The sequence below is a fragment of the Blennius ocellaris genome (assembly GCF_963422515.1).
Source record: "Blennius ocellaris genome assembly, chromosome: 3".
NCBI classification, from domain to species: Eukaryota; Metazoa; Chordata; class Actinopteri; order Blenniiformes; family Blenniidae; genus Blennius; species Blennius ocellaris.
The window spans coordinates 27,752,644-27,775,222 of record NC_137652.1 but is presented as its reverse complement, the minus strand read 5'-3'; the positions used below and the strand labels follow the sequence as shown (position 1 = coordinate 27,775,222).

Sequence of the window (22,579 nt, the reverse complement as noted above, 5' to 3'; positions counted from 1 at the left end):
CACAAATGTGAAAGAGTTCATTATCACAAAAAAAAAAAAAAAAAAGTGTTAAAGCTCATCAGCATGGATGTGCTGGTCTCCCCGTGGCCGCGGGGCCGCCGCTCGCCTCTATTCTTAGACGGAGCTCAGATCAAGTGAGGAAGTGCCACGACTGAGAGTGTTATGAAACTCCGCTTCATGCAATGATGCAAAGTTCAGACATGCAGTCTCAGTCTCACTGCAGAGCACATAGCATTTACTTTATGACACCACACGCTGCGGGCACCAACGCAGGGCCAGGGCCGCGTGTAAACATGTATTTGTGTGTGAGAGCGTATGATTTTATCACCGAGTGGAATGAAAGAGCGACCGAGGCTTCAAACGAGACGAGGGGAAAGTGAAGGTTGAATTTTATTTTTACATTAAAGGCAATAAGTAGTTTGACACTGATCATTGGGTTTTGACGCAAGAAGTAAATTTCAGGTAAAGAGACTGCATGTTTACATTTGCGGGATTGTGTCAAGAAGAAGGGAGATGATGTTGTACAACATTTTTTTTTTTTTTTTATGTAAGTTGGGCTCACGTGCCACATGCATCAAACCATGTGACCAACCTATAAGTAGAAGGTTGGTCCAGGACTTCACCCATCCCTTAGGTTATAGTTGGTACATTTTCTCTGTAATCTGCTAATTGTCATACAATCAATGTAAATATAATGAGTCTGCAGACAAAGAACGCCTTCATTGTTTATACTGGGAAATGTTTTTTTGTTTTTTTCCCCCTGATTTGGAGGGTCAGTTTCCCTTTTTCCAGACTTTCCCTGATGGGCAGTGTGTGATGGAAAAGAGAAACGTGACCTGAGGCAAAGAAGGAGGAAGAAACTGCCTAAAAGGATAAAATGGGAGGGATGGATGAAGTAACAGATCTGAGGGAGTGACAGAAAAAGAAAAAGGGAGGGAAAGAGGAGAATAGAGGGACAGCAGGACCAGACCCACTGCCTTCTTTCCCTCCGGCGCTCTCTCCCTTCTTTCTCTCAGCGACTGCAGGCTGAGCTCAACGTATAGGTGAGTTGAACTCTAATTTTCTGCGTCTGTCGTTTGAAACTTGTTTGCCTGTTCATTTGTGTTTATTCACGACTTCTAGCTGTGCAGCAGCCAGGACTCACCCACATCCCAACTTCAATTTAGACTCCAATTGTCTGAAGAGCATCTTTTATTTTCGCATATTAGCACCGGAAATATGAATCAATTCATGTAATCGGCATGGAAATCTGATTAAACAGTACAAAATCAAACAGTTTCAATCTCTGCAGTCTTTCTTATCAGAGGTAAACAGGAGAAGGGAGAAGCCCTTTGTTAGAGGAAGACCGTGGAGGGATTCATCATCACCCATCAGCCAAAACATCTCTTACAGGCGCAGCAGACCTGCAGCTTTACTTATGTGTGAGAACAGTTTTTATGGCAGTGTTTATTTGCTTTTGTGTCTGTTGGCTAAATACATGCAGCTTAAGCCAAGATGGTTTGCGGAAAGCCAGAGTTTCCGTTGGCTGGATGGAGAGGGCTACTTTTAGCTGGGGTTATAACTCTCTGCACTCGGCGGCCTCAGACTGCGTCTCGGCCCCCGAATGTCCCCGAAATGACTCTGATTATTCCGAATGATAAAAAACATCTATCACTCTTTGTTTGTGCTGCGGAATGTCCCATTAGGGTTCGGAAAAAGGTTTCTAATTATATGTTTTGTCAGAGTACGGTATGTGAGTTCTGTGGCTTTGTGTGATTTTTAGGATTTTTGTGGCGACGTGCACATTTACTGGTGGGGTTTTTGCCGGAGGCCCCACGCACTGGCAACGACTCCCTTTTTGCACTTCACACCTCAATCCGCTGCTCTCTTCAGCAGGATGCTGCGCCTCAGCTCGCTGCCGACGCTCCTGGCCTTGCTCCTGGTCTGCCCCCCCCTGCTGCCCGCGCAGGAAATGCTGGTACGTCTGGCAGGGGTCGGCCGGCGCGGGGACAACGAGGGACGCGTGGAGGTTTACTACAATGGCGCCTGGGGCACGGTGTGCGACGACGAGGTGGATCTTAACCTGGCGAACGTCGTGTGTCGACAGTTGGGCTACCAACGGAGCTTCACCTGGGCACACAGCGCCAGGTTCGGCCAGGGAGAAGGTATGTCCCGTCCACCCGGGGTCCTCAATAATCATCCACTTCACTTGATTCGTTCACATTCAGCAACCGAATGCCTTTCCCGGTGCCAGGTCTCATCTGGTTGGACAACGTGCGCTGCCAAGGGTCGGAGCGCTCCATTGCAGAATGTCGCTCGAACGGCTGGGGAATCAACGACTGCACCCACGCGGAGGATCTGGGGGTCATTTGCAGTCCTGAGAGAAGACCTGGCGCCCCAGAAGTTGGGGAAAGCCCTCCTTCCCCGAGAAATCAACAAAGCCAACCAAGACAGAGAAACCCATCCCCTCCAGCTCCACCTGCTTCCCCGGGCCTCATCTCGTCTTCTCCTGCCAGAGGCCACGAGATCGCCCTCCTTCGCAACCCAACGTCTTCCCGCCGCAGCAGCGTCTCCCCTCAGGAAAATGGCCACGAGATCCAGATACTTCGACGGGGTCGAGGCGGCTCGAGGGTAGGCCAGCCCAGCAGCCCCGCTTTGCCGCAAGGGCACGAGCTGCCTTCACGCCTGGCAAACGGAGCCTCCTACAGGCAGAGGCAGGAGGCGACCCGGGGCGGCGTGCGGCGAGAGGCGGAGGGCCAGGCCAACAGGCAGCAGCAGCTCAGCGGCAACCATGTTGAACCAGAGCCAGCTTATCCAGAACAGGGCCCGGAGCCTGACTCACAACACACACAGGTAAACACACACACACACACACACACACACACACACACACACACACACACACACACACACACACACACACACACACACACACACACACACACACACACACACACACACACACACACACACACACACAACAAACAACCTCTTGTGCACACCAAGCGCACTAAAAAAGAACCCAAATGTTGCATTATACTGACTCGTACAGAAATCCACAGGCTGGCGGCCGTGTCTAATTAGAGACAAACATAAAACCAGTTCTTCTCAGGATCCAAGTTTTCATCCACCAGTCGGGCCTTGAATTCACTTCAATCGCAGAAAACCGTCACATTTAAGAAAACTGGGGCATTTATCACTTCTCTTCTTTCTTTTGAACTTGCAGCTGATACTTTTCTTTACCATATTGTTATCACTATAACACGGGCCTCTGCACATTAAACAATCCCTGTGTTTTTCACTCACAGTTTCCTTCCTGCAGTATGCAATGTGGATGATTAGAGCGTCTGGCGATTAGAGACACAGCATGTGATGTTTCTGTGTTATTCCCGTCTCGGTTGCGTGCCGGCTGCAGCTGTTTATTTAATCAAAGTGACAATGTGCTGTTTGAGAAAAGATGAAGTTGAGTTCATTAAGTCAAATTAATCCTGTTTTATGGGCGCTTGGTTGGTGGAGGTAGAGGTTGAAGACTTAAAAGTCATCTGCTGGTGGAAACATAAAAACATTAATGAAAGTCTAGCTCCAAGCTTTCAGCTTGAAGGAGTGTCATTTATTGGTCTTTTTTCCCCCTCGACAGTTTTCTGAGCGCGTTCAGCTGGAGGAGGCTCGCCTCCGGCCCGTGCTCTCCGGCGGCAACCGGAGACTGGTGACGGAGGGGGTGCTGGAGGTGAAGCACGCTGGGAGGTGGCGTCACGTTTGCACCCATGGGTGGGACCTGAGCAGCAGCCATGTCGCCTGCGGCATGCTGGGATTCCCTGCTGCCGAGGCGTTTGACCAAAACGCCTACAGGTGCGTATAGAGTGCGTGCGTGTGCGTGTGCGTGTGCGTGTGCGTGTGCGAGTGCGTGTGCGTGTGTGTGTGTGTGTGTGTGTGTGTGTGTGTGTGTGTGTGTGTGTGTGTGTGTGTGTGTGTGTGTGTGCTTATAAAATGGATGGAAATGTGGCGGACTACACATCCCTCCATGGATTAGTCGGCCCCATGCCTGGATTGCCCCCCCCCCCCCCCCCCCCCCCCCCCCCGGTAGTAAAGGTTAACCACAGCGGCTGTCATTAGTAAAACCACACTTGGCCTAACATGGCGAAGAGTTGGTATTGGCTGAGCCAGCCCTGTCTGTGTCACCGGCTGAGTGGGCCCAAAGACAGACCTCTAAAATAGCCTATGTCATTAATGTCACATCCAGACAACAAGATTATCATCATCCTCGCATCCTCCTGCACATGGTTTCTAATCTCATGTAATTCGGAAACATCCAGGAGAAACAAACAAACAAAAAAAAAAAAACCTCAGCAAAGAATTAGGATGCTTTAAGCATTTTTTTTTAGATTCCTCGTGGAGGTAGAAAGTTTTCTGTGTGTGTGTCTCTCAGGATTATTGGTCTGTAGTTAATGTTTCACCTGATTAGTCAAGATTTGGCTTTGCTCTCTGAGTTTCTACAACGTGGTGGAGAAAGTTTCCTATTTCGGCTGAGCGAAACTCCACATGGAAGGAATTTCACTCCGAGGGAAATAAACATGTTTTCCAAAGACACACGGTCACCACAAGATATTTTACATAAAGATTCATTCATTCATTGATTCGTTCAAAATAAAAATCCTTGTTTTTCTCAAATATTACAAATGAAGCCTTCTAAAAAAAAAAAAAAAAGTTTGGCAACCAATAGATAAAATAAATAATAAAACACAGTCAACACGCGCTGGAAAATACATTTTTTACCAAACGACAACCAAGACTAAAAATGTCATTGGGTCAAATTTCAAAACCTGCTCTGTTTCAGTTGCACTGTGTGTCTATAAACTTTTTAAAGGTAAGCAAAATATGTCTATTTGGTTTTACACGGTCCTTTCGATGCTCCCATAATGGTAAAGTCCAAACTAGTGACTGACGACTCGTGAGAAACTGCAGCAAGTGTCTAGCAAGTGACGCCTTTATTTTGTTGGTCCTTTGGAGCCACTGGAATTCAGAAATCTAATTGGGCAACACAGTCCTGCACATTTAATTCACTGCTCTTACCTGAAACTCAGTGGAGATTGATTCATATGTTCGGTGAGACGAACTAAATCCTCAAAAAAGAACAAAGAGTTGGAGAAGTGACGCCATTTCATCTATGTTTTCATGACTAATATTGTCTGCATGTCGTGTTGACTCGGACTGGTCGCGCTAACGTTTGACATAAACACCCACTGAAGCAGCGGCGCGCGCCTTCAAAGCGTCTTCACACATACCGTCAACAAGCCGACGTCTCGCGCAAACTCCGCCGCCGTTACGTCCCTCGGCCGCATCACTCACAGACTTTGCATAAACTGAACTCCACGTGCAAAACAAACTCAACACTGCAAACACAACCCTCCGTGTGTCCCTCCGTCTGCCCGCAGGCTTCTTTTTACGGCCTGGCGCGCAGGACGACTGTACTGACCCGCCGCACTGCACCATCTGTCTCTCCACGTCGCCAATAATTACCCCCTTGTGTCCTTTCCTGCCCCGCACCAGGACACAGGCTGCTTCTCCCCTGCTGCCCCGCTTTACCACGGCGGCCTCAGCCTAGCGGTGGAAACTCTCCTTAATCTCTCAGCTTCTTCTTCAGAGCCGCTCGGGTGAAGCAGAAGCGTAACGATTATTCAGTGTTCACTCAGCCAAGTTGAGCTGACCTTCATGTAAAAGTTGCTGTAGATGTGGACAACATGACAGAAAAGAAACAAGCACCTCAGAGGAGCCTTGAGAAACATCTCATTCCCTCTGAAAAGGATCCAACCAGCAGCTTTTATGAAGTCTCAACCAATGAATGTTGTTTTGTCAACCTCACCCAGCTACGTGGGAGATGAATGAAGCAGACATTTTTAACCATAGGTAAACAGCCGAGTGGGGGGGGGGGGGTTGCTTTTGGACAAACATGGACATGTAGCATCAGGTTGGTCTCTATCATGTGGCACTCCTTGTGTATTCTGAAGCAGCAGACGTTTGGCTGTTTTGAAACGAGACTGAAGTCGTGCTTCTCTGTGATGCGACTCATTTGTTGGGCTGCGTTGGCGACGTGTTGCCATGCCAGTGCCGGCAGAGGATTTTGGGGTTCTGACTGAATCATTTCACCAGGAGACGTTTCTAGCAGATGAACAAAGGCTTTGTGACGTTGTGACGGCTCTTTGAAGGTCAAGGTTGAGTTTCAGTGATGGACTGGAATTTGATACGTGTCCTAAACTACAAACGTAGAGGCTCTAAAATATATAAAAGAATTAAAAAAATAAAAACACAGTTTCGGTCCTGAGTCTAAATCCTTAAATGTCTAAGCTGAGAGCTGTTCTTCTGAATCTGCTCGCTCACTGGCTGCTCTTAAGGCGTGTTCAGGTAGATGGGAACTTGGAAAGCTCCCAGTTGGAAAACTCAATTTGAGCGTGTTCCCACAGCAGCTCCCAGAGCAGCCCCAGCAGATGAATGGCCAACAGCACTATGATCACCAGGGACTATTTTTAGAAAGTCAGTCGCAATTATAGACTCTTGCTGATAGACATCTGACATAATGTGTGTCAGACTAATAAAAATCTGTCCATTTAAAATCATCTGGAACTGATTCTGAACGGGTAAAAACAGTTAAAAGGGGCAGCGCAGACTGATGTGATGTTACATTTTCTTCTGGAAACTTTCAAAAAAAACTTGTGGGAAGTGGAACTTTCCTTTGATGGCCAAATGTTCTGTCGGTCCCATTTAAGACGTACATTTCCCGACAGTCAAGTCTCTCACTGATCCACGTACATCTTGAACCTTGTGTTTTTTACATCAGTCATACATGGAAACTCTCATATTCATATGTTCATGGTTGCAGTTGCTTTTTTGGGACTGAACGGAGCACAAAGCAATAATTCACGAAAGAGTTTCACCATCGTGTCATTTTGAGCATCTTCGGGGAGAGAGACGTCTCAAGCCTGGAGACAAGTGACTGATGGAGACATGACAGTTTGCACATAACATCTTCCCCACTTTGCTGGCAGAGCGCCACGCCTGGTATTTGAAGGGTTATAATTACGGTCCCGGAGCTCCTCTAATCTGCACTATTCTCCCAGCCGAACCTGCTGCACACCCTTTGCTGTGTCAGCTCTTCCCTCTCTGGTCGTGTGGTTGTTTTTCTGGTGTGACTCTCTTTGTCTTCGCCTTGTTAAGTTGCTCAGCGCATTTTTACAGACGCTTAAATACTCCCCCACTTTGCTGCGCTGTACAAAAGGCAAGTGTTAAAGTCATTTTCACCCCCCGTTTCATCACAGTCGCGCTCCCTTTGAGCCAGAGACTTCTTCTAGTTGACTTTCGCCCGGCTCTCCTTGTTTCTCCCCTCCTCGGCACTCTCCTGTTTTAAAGGCTACGTTTAATTCCTTTGTGGTGCTTCTGCTTAAAGTCAACTTTGCATGCAGAGAACATCATCGGGACCCGTTTGACTTCCCGTCCTGTGGGGGCCGATGCCGCCGTCAGGGGGGCTGTTGTGGATTCGGTGAGGCAACCTGCTGTCTCCCGAGTGAGCAGATTGTTCCAGCCAGGCAGTTTAGCATTCATGCACTATAATAACGGGTTATCTTGGCTTTCCTGACTGTCAGCTCCTTTTCTCCTCTGCGCTGTGGCTTTAGAGTGTTGTGCACTCACAGTTGCATAAAAGCCGAGGCTCCAGGGAACTTACAAAGTCTTCTCTCGGTTAAAGGATCTGAGCCGTCGTGCCTTTGTTGTGTTGAGGTCGCGAGCCACTTCAGTTCCTCTAAATCCCCTCATAAGAGAGAGCGAGCCTTCATTCTTCCCCGACATGCTTGTGGGTCAACTGAACTGATTCAACAAGCCAGAGGAACACGCTTTTCCTCCGTCCGTGAACAGACGACTGTCATAAAGTTGCCCAGTTAACAGAGATGTGAGTCTGACATCACTCGTTCCGTGTTTCAGTCAGAACGCCGGGTGAGGGCGCCGAGGCTATAACGGGCTTTGTTTTTACAGAGGAAAGGAAAGCTGATATCGACGTGCATATTTCCATGTCTGCTGTGTGTGAACCAACATGCTCCTGCTCGACCGCAGAGCAGACACTGCTCAGTGGAGCAGGCAATTATACAGGGAGCACGCTCACCCCCTCAACCCTCCTCCTCCTCCTCCTCCTCGCCCTCCATCTCCTCCTCTTCCTCCTCCTCAGCTCTCTATCTCTTCATACTCCTCGTCCACTTCATCATTCCACCTCCACCTCCTCCTACCTAATACCGTGCAGCCCCCGGTAAATGCCTGAGATGGAATAAATCACACCGACACACTGACGAAGAGTGACAGAACACGTATCTCATCATTTAGCAATGATTTTTAAAGAGTCAAAGATATAAAGTTCATCAGAGCGATTCAACTTTGTTTTTGCCTTTAAGCACTCAAGTTAAAAAAAAGTTTTACAAAGTTTAGCCACCTTTAATAGTTTTACCATGAAGGTCATATTGCTTGTTTACATTGCAACTAATGTTAAAATAGACACAGGCAGAACATGCACGCTCCACAGACCACCCGCTCCCTTCATGTTTATTTTAAGATTAAGTGTGTAGTTTTGCATTTAGCAGTGCAGACCGGTTCTCCTAACCACACAGGCAGTTTAAATCATATTACTTCACTGCCGGACTGCAGCAGAAATCAGAAAATAATAACAGTGCATGCTTATCTGAGATGGGAAATTTCTTTGTGCTGTGAAATAACTCGTGCATGCACAGTTTGCCTTCACGGTCCGGCCAGTCGTTGAGCTGTAAAAGACTTGTGGTGCACATGTTCCATCCTGTGGTAGTCTCTCAGGCTCGCCAGCCTCAACGAAAGCTCTCCTCTAATGTGTAAAATATAAAATAATAGAAGGGGAACATCTCCGCTTTTAGTCTCCCAAATATTGCATCAGGAATCTGCTGGTTGTTTGGTAAAGTCTCCTGTCTGAATCTGCTGTTCAGTACAGACACATTCATAAAGGCCGTTTGTCCCACGGCACCTGTTTGTGGTCCTGTGTGTGTGTGTGTGTGTGTGTGTGTGTGTGTGTGTGTGTGTGTGTGTGTGTGTGTGTGTGTGTGTGTGTGTGTGTGTGTGTGTGTGTGTGTGTGTGTGTGTGTGTGTGTGTGTGTGTGTGTGTGTGTGTGTGTGTGTGTGTGTGTGTGTACATAATATTTCCCCTCTGGGTTTGACTCTGGTTTAAGGTTAATACCCATGAAACTAGACACAGTTTATAAAAGCCTGTTGCCGTTGGCAGACCTCTGCAAGGCTTCCTGCGGGGATTAATGTATGGTGGTCTATTCATATTTTACTTTTTTTTCCACTTGGATGCCCCAAACCAGACATATGAACAAACAGTGGCAGAAATATCCAGGAAGGCAGAAATGGAAGATCTAAAAAAGATGGGGCAAGAAGGAGCCTGGGGGGGAGGGGAGGGGGGGGGGGGGGGGGGGGGGGTGGGGGGGGGGGGGCTTTGTGACAAGTTGTTATAAACCATCCCTTTTTCTCACCTTCCTCTAACATTCATCCAGAGACAAAGATGCACAGTGTTTCTTTTATATTACAGGTTTGCGTTGATTTAACTTTTGACAGTTAGAATTGAAGAGTCGGGAACAAATAAGCGGATGATTGAGTGGGGAAACGCCGCGGCCTGCGGGAGTGTGTGTCGGCGTGTCGTTTAGTCTTCTCAATATAAAGGTGCTCAAAAATCCCAAGTGTGACGTTTTCTGTCTTCCAGGAAACTCTGGGACTCCAAGGTAGCCGACCCCTCGTCCAGGTAAGACAAACATCAGCACTGAGTTCATCTTGTGGACCGAAGTGAGGCGTCCAATCACGCGTCAACCTCCTTGTCTCTGCTTGTCCCCACGCTGCATGGCGCCCGCAGGCTGAGAGCGCAGATCAGTAAGAAGGCTTACTGGGTGGAGAAGGTGCAGTGCAAGGGTGTGGAGGCCTCTTTGGCCAAGTGCCAGGTCCAGCTGTCCATCCCAAGGAATGACGTCCCATGCAAGGGGGGCATGCACGCCGTGGTCCGCTGTGTCCCCCGGATCTCAGTTCGCACGTTACGGCAGCGCGCCCGCGCCGCCGGCTGTACCGGTCAGTGTGCAAGTGGAAGCAGATTCACGTCACGTATACTTCTGTCTCTGGACGCGACTGTGACCCAGTCGTCAAAGACCGGTTTTATGATCCCTGACTGGAATTCAAAATCTATGTAATGCAAATAGCATGAAGCATTTTCCTCCAGTTTTATCTCATTTGTTTAGTCCACACAACAAGTTCACCCTGACTCAGCAATGATTTAAAGACTCCTATGATGCTGTTTGGATATTGTAAACAGTCAGTTTTTCCTTCGTGAAACTACGTCCACGGCCGATAAACAAGCAAGCGGTTTTCAGATCTCTTCACTAACTTTCACCCAATGTCTCCCTTTGTTCTTCCAGTCCATCGTGCGTCTGAAGTCAGGGCCCCGGCTCGGGGAGGGCCGTGTGGAGGTCCTCCGCGAGGGGAAGTGGGGCACTGTGTGCGACCACCTGTGGGACATGCCTGCAGCCAGCGTGGTGTGCAGAGAGCTGGGCTTTGGAACGGCCAAGGAGGCCCTGACCAAGGCTCAGCTGGGACAAGGTAAGGCAGGACACACACATAGCGTCCATAACCTCACACTGCATTTTGAAGTCTTTCTGCTGCTTGCCAAACATGAATTTGGCTTTATTCACCATGACTGGGCAGGTCATTGTGGGAGACGCTTGTGTGTTTTAAACAGAACTGGCTCCTCTGTACTTGTCTTGCTGTAAGAAAGCATATAATGGCATACATGAAATTGTAAAGTGTATATTGAAAAGTGCTGATCTGATAAATAGTTGTGTCTGAAATGACACGGATGCCCAAGTTCCTCATGGAGCACCAGTATGATCAGTGAGAGTCCTTCAGACTAAACACTTCTCAGTCCAAACGTCGGTTACTAAATGCAGTATTTCCAGAACCGAGGACCTGAGCACACAAATAAACGCTGGGGAAATGTTTACGACTTCACTTCTATTGGGGAGCTGATTGTTGGGAACTCTCCCCATGACCGACTATACAAGTTCAAACTGTGCGGGACGTTTGAGCGGCCCAGGACAGTGGCTGCGTTGTTGTGAAAATAAACCTGTCGTATGTGAAACGTTAGCACGGCTTTGAAAGCAGGATGTCAGGCAATCAGCACCAGACATTCACAAGTAATTGTTTTGGCAAGGCTTCTGTTGCAGATATATAAAAAAAAAAAAGTGTCTCGCAGTATACAGAGTTAAACATTTTGTAAGGGAAATGGCGTCGACGCTGCTTTCTCACACTCAATTATTGTCCTTTACTCCTGCCATACCCCCTGTAATCACGTTAATTTCCTCCATTATCTTTCTGCACAAATGAGCACATACAGTTGCATGTCCAATAATAGCGGGTGCATTTCCGTCTCTCTACTTCGTTTTTTTAATTGAGTAATTCATGGAAAGCAGTTGAGTGTGACTTTCAGGGTTCTAATAAACCAGGTGCTATGATGCCGGTATGTCGAGATAATGAACACCATCAAACGGCAGGAATTACTTTTAGCCCTGTGGCTTTAAATAACTCTGACCGGTTTGTAAGTCGCTTGAGCAAGTCACATATAAGACGCGGGGCCTCTTTGGCAGACAGAGAAGAGCAGCACGTCTCAATGACATCAATAGTTATTTAAAGTTAAATTATAGGGCTTTATTGGGTTTCAGCCCGGGCCTCATACACCTACACAAACACAGAAGTGCTCAAACTTTTTGCCCCATTTTGCATGTTGGTATCTATTTTTGGTTGGTGTAGCATAGCCCTGGAGCGCTACGTGCAGCACACAGCTCCCGTAATTTAGACAGAAAGCCACATCAGAGGCCTCGATCACGTCTGGCCTTTTAATCCCTCTTCGTTGACATCTGCGCCAGTGTGTGTGTGTGTGTGTGTGTGTGTGCATCACTCTCTGCATGTGGCTCATTCAGCTCCACTCCGTCCTCCCGCAGGTACCGGCCCCATCCACATGAAACAGCGTCCAGTGCACCGGCAGAGAGAAGTCCATCACGGAGTGCACCTACAGACCAGTGCCGCTGTACAGCTGTAAACACACCCAGGACGTAGCCGTGCGCTGCAACGTCCCAAACACCGGCCTGCAGACCACGGTAGCAAACACACCACCGAGAGGGGCATTTCCCCTCGATGACTAACGGAGTGAATGGAGGTCACATTGAGGCAAAAAAAAAAAAAAAAAAGAAGGAAAGATTTATTTATTCCTGCCTCAAGTCCGAATAAACTGAAAAGAAACACAAGCACAGTTTTTCCTTTCCACCGTCACCGATACTTGCTTCATGTGGTATTGCTGAGTGTTTCTTTATATTTTACTGGAATATAAAGTGCCGCGAGATGACCGTGTTGTAGTTCTTGCTATATAAATAAAACCGAACTGAGTTTAATTGCAGAAGGAGTTGACGCCAAAGATAGACGTTTCAGAAAAGAAGTTGAAAATGTAATTTAAGAATTTTTTTTTTTTTGATAAAAACGTGTTTAAAACAAATCTAGAATCCTTGGATTTGAGCCCATTTGAACATATTTCGAAATGTATGAATCAGATTCATTCAAGCAAGGCAACGCATGGTTTCTGAGCCATTATTTCAGGGTTTTTTTCCCTATTTGCTCTCCATCATTTTCATTTAATCCTAACATTCCACAGTCAGACTGAAAACTCCTCTAACCCCCGGTCCTCAGGTGCGTCTGGCCGGAGGGCGGGAGCCGGGTGAAGGCCGCGTGGAGGTGCTGATGGAGGTCGGCGGGGCGAAGCGTTGGGGCTCCATCTGCAGTGAGAACTGGGGTCTGAACGAGGCCATGGTGGTCTGTCGACAGCTGGGCCTGGGCTTTGCTGCTCGAGCTCATCAGGCAAGTTCATTACCAGCTCATTTTGCCTTCACCCCCCCCCCCCCCCCCCCCCCCCCCCCCAGTCTCTGGCTTTCTGCCTCTGAGCATTTTGCTCCTTTATTTCCTCCTCTGTTTCCCCACTGCACTGTTTGTGTGCCTGTGCTGTGTTATTACCGAGCCCTGAGGTAATTACAGGCTTCTCAAACCTCCACTTCCAGCATGCCCAAAATAAAAGAGGGAAAGTGAGGCAAAGAAAGACGAGGAGAAATTCACAGAGCAAACAGACTGAAAATAGACGTGTGCATGGAAAAGAGCAGCGTGAAGAGGGGGGGGGGGGGCTGCTGGGAACACTTAACAGCCACTTATAAAACTGTGAAAAAGAGTGGAAAATGTGATAATGTATACTGATAGTGCCTATAAAAAATAAGAGTCGTTTGCTACTTGTTTTCGCGCCGACAGCTTTCGCATGTCTTCACATTAGTTGCTCCAGAAGTGTTTAGAAGAAAAACAAGCTCTCGTGACTGCGTGTACGAAGCTCAGCGTTTCTTCGTGTGCCTCCACAGGAGACCTGGTACTGGCCCGGCTCATCGGACGCCGCCGACGTGGTGCTGAGCGGGACTCACTGCGTCGGCACCGAGATGTCCGTCCAGCAGTGTCGCAGAAACACAAATGTCTACTGTCCCCGGGGGGGAGACGGCCGGGCGGCGGGAGTCACCTGTGTGGAGAGTGAGTCCAAAACCAGCGACCACAAAGACGCGCTTGTATTTGCTGGGCAGTGACTTTATTTATTAAAGTTAAGCTTCTTCTTTTTTTCTTTTTTCTTTTTTTCTTTTCAATGTTAAAAGTTGGCTCATTGATGCTCGAGGGGGTGACAAGGTGGCCTCGTGGTTCACACCGTTTCCTCACAGCAGGAAAATCTGAGTTCAAAAATGAACCGGAGTCTTTTTATATGGCTTCTTTATTCTCCCTGTGCTTGGTTGGGATTCTCAAGTGACGCTTCTACAAGCCAACTACTTACATTTACAGTTTCTAAACACTGATGCATTAAGTTGATTGTCTGTAGGAGTGAGTGTGTCGGCGGTATTTCCAGTGTTGCCCTGTGATTGACTACCTGCCCTTCACCTGGAATCCCCTTCTTCAATAATGCATCAACAAAGTAGTACTTACAGATCAACAAACCAGAGGAGTAATAACAGTTATTTTCACTGTAGTGTAATATATTTCTAATGAAGTGACAGGGTGCCTGAAATCATCTCATTTGGCAGTGTGAAGGTTAAAATAGAATATATTTTACTAAACTTTCTACAGCTTGTATGTTTGGGTGTATTTAATGAAAGATTAACAAAAATTTCAACGCAGGTCTTTACTTTTCAGTGCATGGCAATAAAGACGCGTGACGGATCAGCTGTGAACAGAAGAAAACCACCGACACAGCTACGGCCACTGACTGGCTGTCAGCTTGTCTGTGATGAAATCACAGTTCCTGAAATACTTGAAGCCCCATCCTGTTGCTCTTCAGCCAGCAGATAGTTCAAACGCAGCCCAGTTGGTTTAAAACTAGTAAACATGCACGACACTGTCTATTCAGTTCGCCAAGACTCCGAAAACATAGGCCGTCAGATTGAGGCCAGATGAGCTGTTGAATTTCAGCGTCTCACATTGAAACAAATGAGTCCAGTCCTTTTCTAATCCGTCCTCCGGATCCCCGCAGCTGCTCCCGACCTGGTGTTGGACGCCCAGCTGGTCCAGGAGACGGCCTACTTGGAGGATCGACCCCTCCACCTGCTGACTTGCGCCAACGAGGAGAACTGTCTGTCGTCCTCCGCCGCCAGGATGAACTGGCCCTACGGACACCGCCGCCTCCTGCGATTCTCCTCCCGCATCATGAACATGGGCCGCGCCGACTTCCGACCCCGGGCCACCAGGGAGAGTTGGGTGTGGCACCAGTGTCACAGGTAAGGCTGCACCAAAAATATACATCACCATCACTTGAGCCGCTGGGTTTCTTCAAGGTCTCCATTCCACGTGGTGGCTTCAGCGGCTGCAACGTGTGGCCAGAAAAGAAAAACTGCATCATGTTCATGGTGCAGCGCTGGGCATGATTGTGAGGTGGAACAAGAAAAAGAAGCATTTTAGAAAATAACTGTTGTTACTGGAGGTTAAAAAAAAATAAAAAATAAAAAAACTACACGTTTGCCACCAGAGATCAATGGAAAACTGGAGATTTGCTGAGTGGACTGGGATCACCGGTTGCAGCACCACAGCGGAGATATTTTGGAGATTTTGGATTGAAATAGCCACTCGATGTATAAAAGTCTGTTATTTAGTGCAATAAACACAATTGCTTATCCCTCTAACATTATGTTTACAATAAACATGCTTCTTGCTGCTCGCCCAGTCGTTCCGTTCAGAGCCGTGGCGGCTTTCGGAGCAGCCTGGCGTCTTATCTCTGCGGTTGTGGTTCAGTGTCCTGAAGCGAGAGTCACCACTTCCCACGACCAGCAAACACAGTCCACTCTCAAATTTGGAAGACTTTATTCTGAGAATCACTTTGTTTGTAGAAAAGGACTAACAAACAAGATGCTACCTGCCTCTTTTGTTAGTTTTTTTCTTCAGTTTTAGGATTTTTTTGTTTTCCTACAGTTGGTAAACAAAGTAAAAACAGCTCAATTAATCAAATGAGATTTTTCTAAGTTGTGTTTTGTGTGTGTGTGTGTGTGTGTGTGTGTTGTTGTAGGCACTACCACAGCATTGAGGTGTTCACCCACTACGACCTGCTCACCTTCAACGGGACCAAGATCGCTGAAGGTCACAAAGCGAGCTTCTGCCTGGAGGACACCTACTGCCCCGACGGTGAGACGTGAGACCACGATATCCGTCCATCACTCACTGTGTTGCTCCTGTCATGGAGGTTCGCACCATTCAAAAGTACTTCCGAGGTGAATCCACACAAGACGTATTCCACAGCTCAGTGATTTAGCTGAATCCTTCCGGTTGTTTTTCACCTCATGTTGATTCTTTATATGTCGTCTGCAACCGTGGTAACTGCTACACGTCTGCTTCAATTTACTTAATTGCCTTAACATTAAAAATCTATGTGTTTTTTGGGTTGTTTTTTTTTAATTGGTCTTTTCCAGTTTTATCCTAAAAATTCCTGATGTAAAATCCAAAAGGATATAAATAAATAAATAAATAAATAAAAAACCAGTCTTGACTTGGTCATGCTGGGAAAAGACTTCCCCCATGAAACCGCTGAGCTCTAATGAGTGATTATCAAAACTGAGTGAAATATAACTCTCAAGAGAAAAAAAAAGGAATTATACAAAGAAATAAGGTGAAAATATTCAAATGATGTTCTAACCTATATAAAACCATGAATCCATTTGTGGTGTTTATTTTATGGATTTTTTTTTTAAGGGAAATCCGTAAACAGGTCAATTAAAATGAAACACCAGAATCAGGAATACTGAAGTGCAAAGCTGAGATCCTATAATAAGCAGCTGCAGGCAGAAGCAGGCTGTTAAGGTCAGAAGCTGAACCCAAACTGATCTGAGCTTTACGCAGCAGATCCTCACCATTCATCTAAAACCTACTTTTTAATCTTCCTGTTATGATTTGAGGTTTTTCAACTATGTTTTGTTCCTCTAGGCGTCCATAAGCGGTACGCCTGCTACAACATGGGACAACAGGGCATCTCGATTGGCTGCTGGGACACCTACCGCCACGACATAGACTGTCAGTGGATCGATATCACAGACATACGGCCTGGTGAATACGTCTTCCAGGTCAGTTCCTACAAATCATTCTCCCCCACAGCTGTTTATAGAAGTTCTTGGTAGAAATGTTCCTCCAGGAAACACAAAAAACAAAGAAAATAAACATGATCTGTCCTTAATCTTCATGGAGAAACAGCATCAATAATTTTAGAATTTCCTTTTTTAAAAGAACAAGAAGAAAAGAAAAGAAACAGAACAAACACAAGGCTTCAACGTTTCAACATTTGAGGTCTCACACGAGATAAAAACTTGCGATAAAAGACTGTAATTTGAGCTAAATGGCTCTTAGCTTTCCCCAGCCTTTCAGGTATACAGTCCGTATGTAGTTTTAAGGGTGTGTGTGTATTTACGGAAAGTGAATTTAGTCTGGATTTATATAGAAAGTAGACCTGCTATTAGTCCACGCTCGCAGCAACTACAGGACGTATTGGTGGTGGAAAAAGTCTGTCAGCACTTCGCATGTGTACGAGCTTTAAGTTTGAGTATTTACTCACGTCTCATCTTCGGAGACATACGATCCCCTGTGGTGACCTCTCTGTCATCTTTATTCTATTTTTTCCCCCCTGACAGATTAGTGGCAGCAAAGCGACAGTGTTTACAGTTTGTAATTATTTCCCGAGTGTTTACTCGGAATCAAGATGTTTAAGTTATGCTTAAGTTATGCGTACGTGGACTGGATGCGAAGGACCCGTCGTCGTTGAACGAGCCTCACGTGACCCGCGTCCCGTCGAGAAATAAAAAAACCACACGTGTGGCCTTAAAACAGAAATCCTCTTCTGCCACGCCGCCGCCGGCCCGGCAGCGCTTTGTGGCGGTGACTGGGGCGCAACAGCAGTTGAGCTGCTCATAAATTTTGTGTAAGAAGCGAGAGAACGGAGGGAGGGCGTAGATCTTTGTTCGCCCTTCGTGAAGCTGGGTGTTTCTCCGAGGCTTCACCGGGAGTCGCTGGGTGGCGGCCATTTTGGGGATCCTGCATTTAAGTTGATGAGTCACGTTCACCTCAGCTTGATTGCTCCTGATTGCGTCGTCATTTTAAAATCAGCTGCGCAACCTCATAGTGTTTTACAGGACGATGGCAGCCTTTCATTGTTCTGTAAAACCGGCTGTGGCCCCTTTGTTTAACATCATTACAAGAGATTTTAATGGGGCATCAAGTGCCACCAGCTTAATATGGTGTTTTACACCAAGGCCATAAAGAAGGCACTGAAACATTGAAAGGTAAATTAAGTTCTTGATAAAAAAAAACAAAAAAAAACACTTTGGCCAAAAATGTGATGAGAAAATAATCATGATTATGAATGTTTTATTCCTTTAAAGCCTTGCTTATGAATATGAATGAAACCACAATATTTATGCCGTATGTAAAAAAAAAAAAAAAATTTTACTAGGATTCTTTATTGAAAATGTGGTCGGCTTATCTGTTTGATGTTTGCGTCAGGAAAATTCATTTGTGTGCTTTTCTTATATATGGCAGGCAGACAGACAGGGTGGAAAACAACAAGCCATGGCAACCGACCATAGTTACAGTCTAATGATAGACTGCAGCCGAAATCCAAACCCAAAACTGTCATCTGCATCTAAGAGCCTTTTCCCCTGCATTCAGATAACAGTGGAAAGTGATGTAATGCATCACTTCAGCGCTGGATTTACACCCCGTGGGTCATATAGAAAGGGAGAAAGCAATAATCCTGTGGCTTCCCAGTCACGTCTCGTGGAAAAAACTAAGCAATTTCCTAACATCCTGAATAAAGAAAAGTGTTTCTCACTAAATTACTCATTCGTTTCATTAATGAAAACTCTTCTCCGAAAGTAACTTTGCCAGAGGAAACTCCAGGAAGTACTTGCAGCTTGAAAATTGTCCCCAACATGTATCCACCTCTGTGTAAAGGCTCAGTGCTAATGCTATAGCTCGCGGTAGTTTCATTGAGGGGTGGGGGGTGGGGGGGTGTAGTCTTACTGACCAATGAGGAAACCGCTGCAGAGTCCAGCTGCAAGCCACAAACCAAGGCGTCACTTTGACTCCCCAAGAAGTGCTCTGTAGTCCAAAATAATCTGCCGAGTCAGTCACCATGACACAGATGCAGGAGTGAAATAAAGAAAACAATACAATGTGGGAGAGCTTTAACGTTTTTTCATCCTCCATGAATACTCCCATGGTTCCTGGGCCTCTGGCCTCTTTGGCTTTGTGACCTCAGCTACTGTGATTGTCCACTGATGCAATACATACAATTAAAAGCAAATGGTTTCCGAGTGCCGTGAAATGCCGTTTTATTTTGCCAGGTTAAAAGGCAAAAACCTTTAAGAGTTTAATTACATTTCCAGGTTATTGTTGAAATTTGACCAAAACCAATTCCCTTCATTGCTGTTATTTGACTGTAGTTATATCTGTAACCAAACCACACTAAAGTATAGGCTGAAGGAAAACCTGACATGTATAACGTGGCATCATCAGCGTATGGTGAAATGTGTCTCAGTCTATTACAGAAATATGCTGCGACACGCTCATGTTTGCATGAGAGGTTCAATAGCTGTGGAGACACCAGGCTGTGTTTCCTGCAAGAGCATTGAAATAGAGCTGGGGAAGACAATGTGGCGGCTGCATCTACACCAGCACTTATAGTATATTAAGGTTTTGACTAAAGAGAGTCAAATCCTCTAGGATTCCAGTCCATTGTTGTGTGTCTTTCCTGTGCTATTGTTTGTATGCTGTCTGGTCTGTTCTTTCATGTGTCCATTTGGCTCACAGTACGTTAAATTCAGAGTTGCAGGATCTCACGTCTTGAGTCTCTTTCCCCGCACAGGTGGAGGTCAACCCTTCCTTGGACATGGCTGAATCCGATTTCCAGAACAATGTGATGCGCTGTCGGTGCAAGTACGATGGAGCGCGAGTTTACATGTTCGGGTGCCACGCCGGTACGGAGGTTTTTACCAGCACACGCTGCTGAACAGTCACTTGTTCACTTCTGCATCTGCCGGCCACTGATCTTTGTTTGTTTTTGTTTACCAGGCGACGCTTACAGCGCGGAGGCGGAGGACTTGTTCGACCACCAACGTCAGATTTCCAATAATTTCCTGTGAATTGGGGAACACGCAGATTTGAGAACAGAACAACTGTACAACTGCTGACTACGCCTCGACGTGTCGGTGGGAGGAGAGCGAATGACAATGACGTGCCATTAAATAGCGAGATGAGGGTCAGCGAGAGCAGGGAGGAAAATGGGAAGTGTTTTGGGAGGGGATGGAGGGACTTGATGCATAAATGTCTTATCCCTTAACTGATTGGCATCGGTAGTTTTTGTGGCTGTTTGGAAGTCAAAATTGAGAAAAGGAAAAGAATTTCGAAAAAAAACTGGGGGGAACAATGTCACCATGATCAGAAACAAAAATTAGAATAGTTCATACCTTTGAATACTTGTGTTGATTTTTTTTTTTTTTTTAACAAATTAAATTACTGAGCTTGAAACATGACCACAGTTGTAAAAGTAATGATATGAAGGCACATGAGAAGAAATTTTAAAGTATGTCACCCGGCTTTCACTCATGTACTGTGGACACAAGTAACAGATGATCTGAAGTAAACTGTATGTGCTTCCTGTGCTTTCACTATTCACATTACAAACTGCAGTATTTACTGTTATAACTGTGTGGTTTTTGCTTCTGAATGAGATTTTTAATTTTTTTTTTTTTAATTTCATGGTGCTATTTTGCCTTTATTGAATAAATATTGTAATGTATTGCAAATGTATTGTCATGTACAGTTTTATATTACCTCTCTGGAATATTGTTCTTTAGGTCTCTAATTTATGCAGAATTTCAATGTACTTTTGAGTTTACACTTGTTTGTATTGTTAATTTTATTATGACAAGTATTTCCACCCTGTTTGTTCTTTACATGTTAACCATTGGTGACAACAGATGAACTCTGGTTGTACCACGGTATTGCGCTTAACAGTACTTGGTAACGGTAGTGAAAGAATAAATGTCAGATTGACAAACTGTATGGTCATTTGAGGCATGGTTATTTGACTGCAGATTTTTTCTGATGCAGACCCAAACAAAGTGTAATGATACAGCTTCTGCAGGAGATCTGAGGAATCTGCTAAAAGAGATTCCCGTATTTAAGTGACTGTCGTAAAAAAATACAAATTAAAAAAAAAGTACCCCCGAAGCAGCTGCTCAGACAGTTTACGCATCGCTTTGCGAGTCAGTTCGTGTAAAACCAACTAAGGCCTCCGGCTGATGCTGCTTACTTAAACATTAAAAGAAAAGAAAAAAAAAATGAAGTAAAGTGTTGGTCTCTCAAAGACGATGAAAGACGTCTCTCTGGTGCATTTCCCTGAAGGTAGCTTGCACGATGCCGACAGCAGCTTGCTGGTATTTCAAGAAGACTTGCATACTTTAATTTAAGTCTATTTTAAGCATCTTTGAATTCCCCATAAAGTGCTATACTATATCATAATTAAAATAAATGCTAATTACTCTGATGTCATTTGATGAGCAGTCATGTTGAGGAGACAGAGGCAGTTGGCCGGAGCATCATTGAACTGCTGATGACAGTGATTAGTCCTGTAACGCACGGAGGTCACGTACATTCACACGCCGATGAAAACATAACCGAACCTCCTCGGCCTACGTTGTTGGGTAATAATGGAAATGATGACGGTAGCTTGTCTTGGCTTCACTCCGATGGGTCAGACTTCCTGAGAGTTTAATTCGCGGGACTTCAGAGATTAAAGTTTGGGAGCCGCTTGGCGAAAGGCGTGTTAGGTGTCGGGGCCCAGCACCCTCCTTTATTGTGGGATCATTTCTTCATTTGGACACGGCCTCACATCTGCTCCGTGACACAACCTTGTGCCGCCGAGCTGTGAACTCACGTCCACAACTTTCTCAGTAGTGGTTTGCGTTTGTGTAGTCGATCTACTGATTGGGCACGAGGCAGCCGGCTCTCGTGGCGCTTCGCCCCCTCGTGAAGCCACACTGAAAACACCAGATTATGGGCTGGGCTTCGGATCTCACACGGTGATGGGGAAAGAGCAGCGACGGCGCTCTATACGCAGTCCAGCTGGTCGACTCTGAAAACCGCAGAGGCAGGTTGCAAAAGTCACAATGAGACCAGCAGAGATGAATCATTCAAGAAAAACAGTGAATGACTAAATAGATTCGTAGAACAAAAGCTTTATGATCATCTTTTTTTTTGGTTCAAAGCAACATTATCAAAAGTAAACAATAAATATTCTAATTCATTTTGGAACATTTCGTCCTCCACACAGAATGAGTTAACTTGTTCCTTTAAAAGATAAAATAATCTCTGTCTTATTACTTACATCAGTGTTTTTCAACCACTGTGCCGCGGCACACTGGTGTTTCACGAGATCTAGTCAGGTGTGCTGTGGGAAATTATCCAATTTCACATTTTTTTCTAAAAAACATTTGCTCTCACAGCCGCTGTCAGCTGTGAGAGCAGTGTGTTGCAGAGTAATCATGTATAAATACTCTTCACCACTAGATGGCAGCACAGAACTTTGCCGGTGAAATGTAAAGTGACAGACGTCAGTGTGGTTAATCTCCACCTCCTGCTACCATCTTGTATCAAAGTACTGTGTCAGTGACAGTGATGGAGAAGTTTTTAAAAAGGAAGAATGTGAACCAGGATCTCAGCTCTTCATCCATCAGGTCCAGGTTTCACACTGAGGGAGTCACAATTAAAAAAAAAAATTGGGAAATACTTTTTTCTGTATTTATTTGATTCCTGTTGATAAAACTTTGATGAGAATGACTTTATATTGTTAATAGAGGCTACAGAGTTTAAAATTGTAACATTTTCGGGCGGTGGTGTGCCTCCAGATTTTTCCAAACAAAAAAGTGTGCCTTGGCTCAAAAACGTTGACAAACACTGACTT

The 22,579-nt window shown here is 45.8% G+C and overlaps 1 protein-coding gene across 1 annotated transcript; it reads left to right on the top strand.

The window, feature by feature from the left end:
- The first annotated feature begins 970 nt into the window (after positions 1-970).
- On the top strand, positions 971-20,685 carry LOC308148866 (lysyl oxidase homolog 4-like). The gene is given in 17 exon segments (XM_080520405.1): positions 971-1,043; positions 1,876-2,144; positions 2,234-2,832; positions 3,617-3,828; positions 9,740-9,778; positions 9,887-10,040; positions 10,042-10,095; positions 10,440-10,620; positions 12,018-12,037; positions 12,039-12,173; positions 12,757-12,924; positions 13,467-13,629; positions 14,615-14,858; positions 15,641-15,756; positions 16,552-16,688; positions 19,481-19,592; positions 19,687-20,685. Coding segments are annotated over 16 exon segments (2,673 nt in total). The 5' UTR covers positions 971-1,043; position 1,876; the 3' UTR covers positions 19,758-20,685.
- The last annotated feature ends 1,894 nt before the right edge of the window (positions 20,686-22,579 follow it).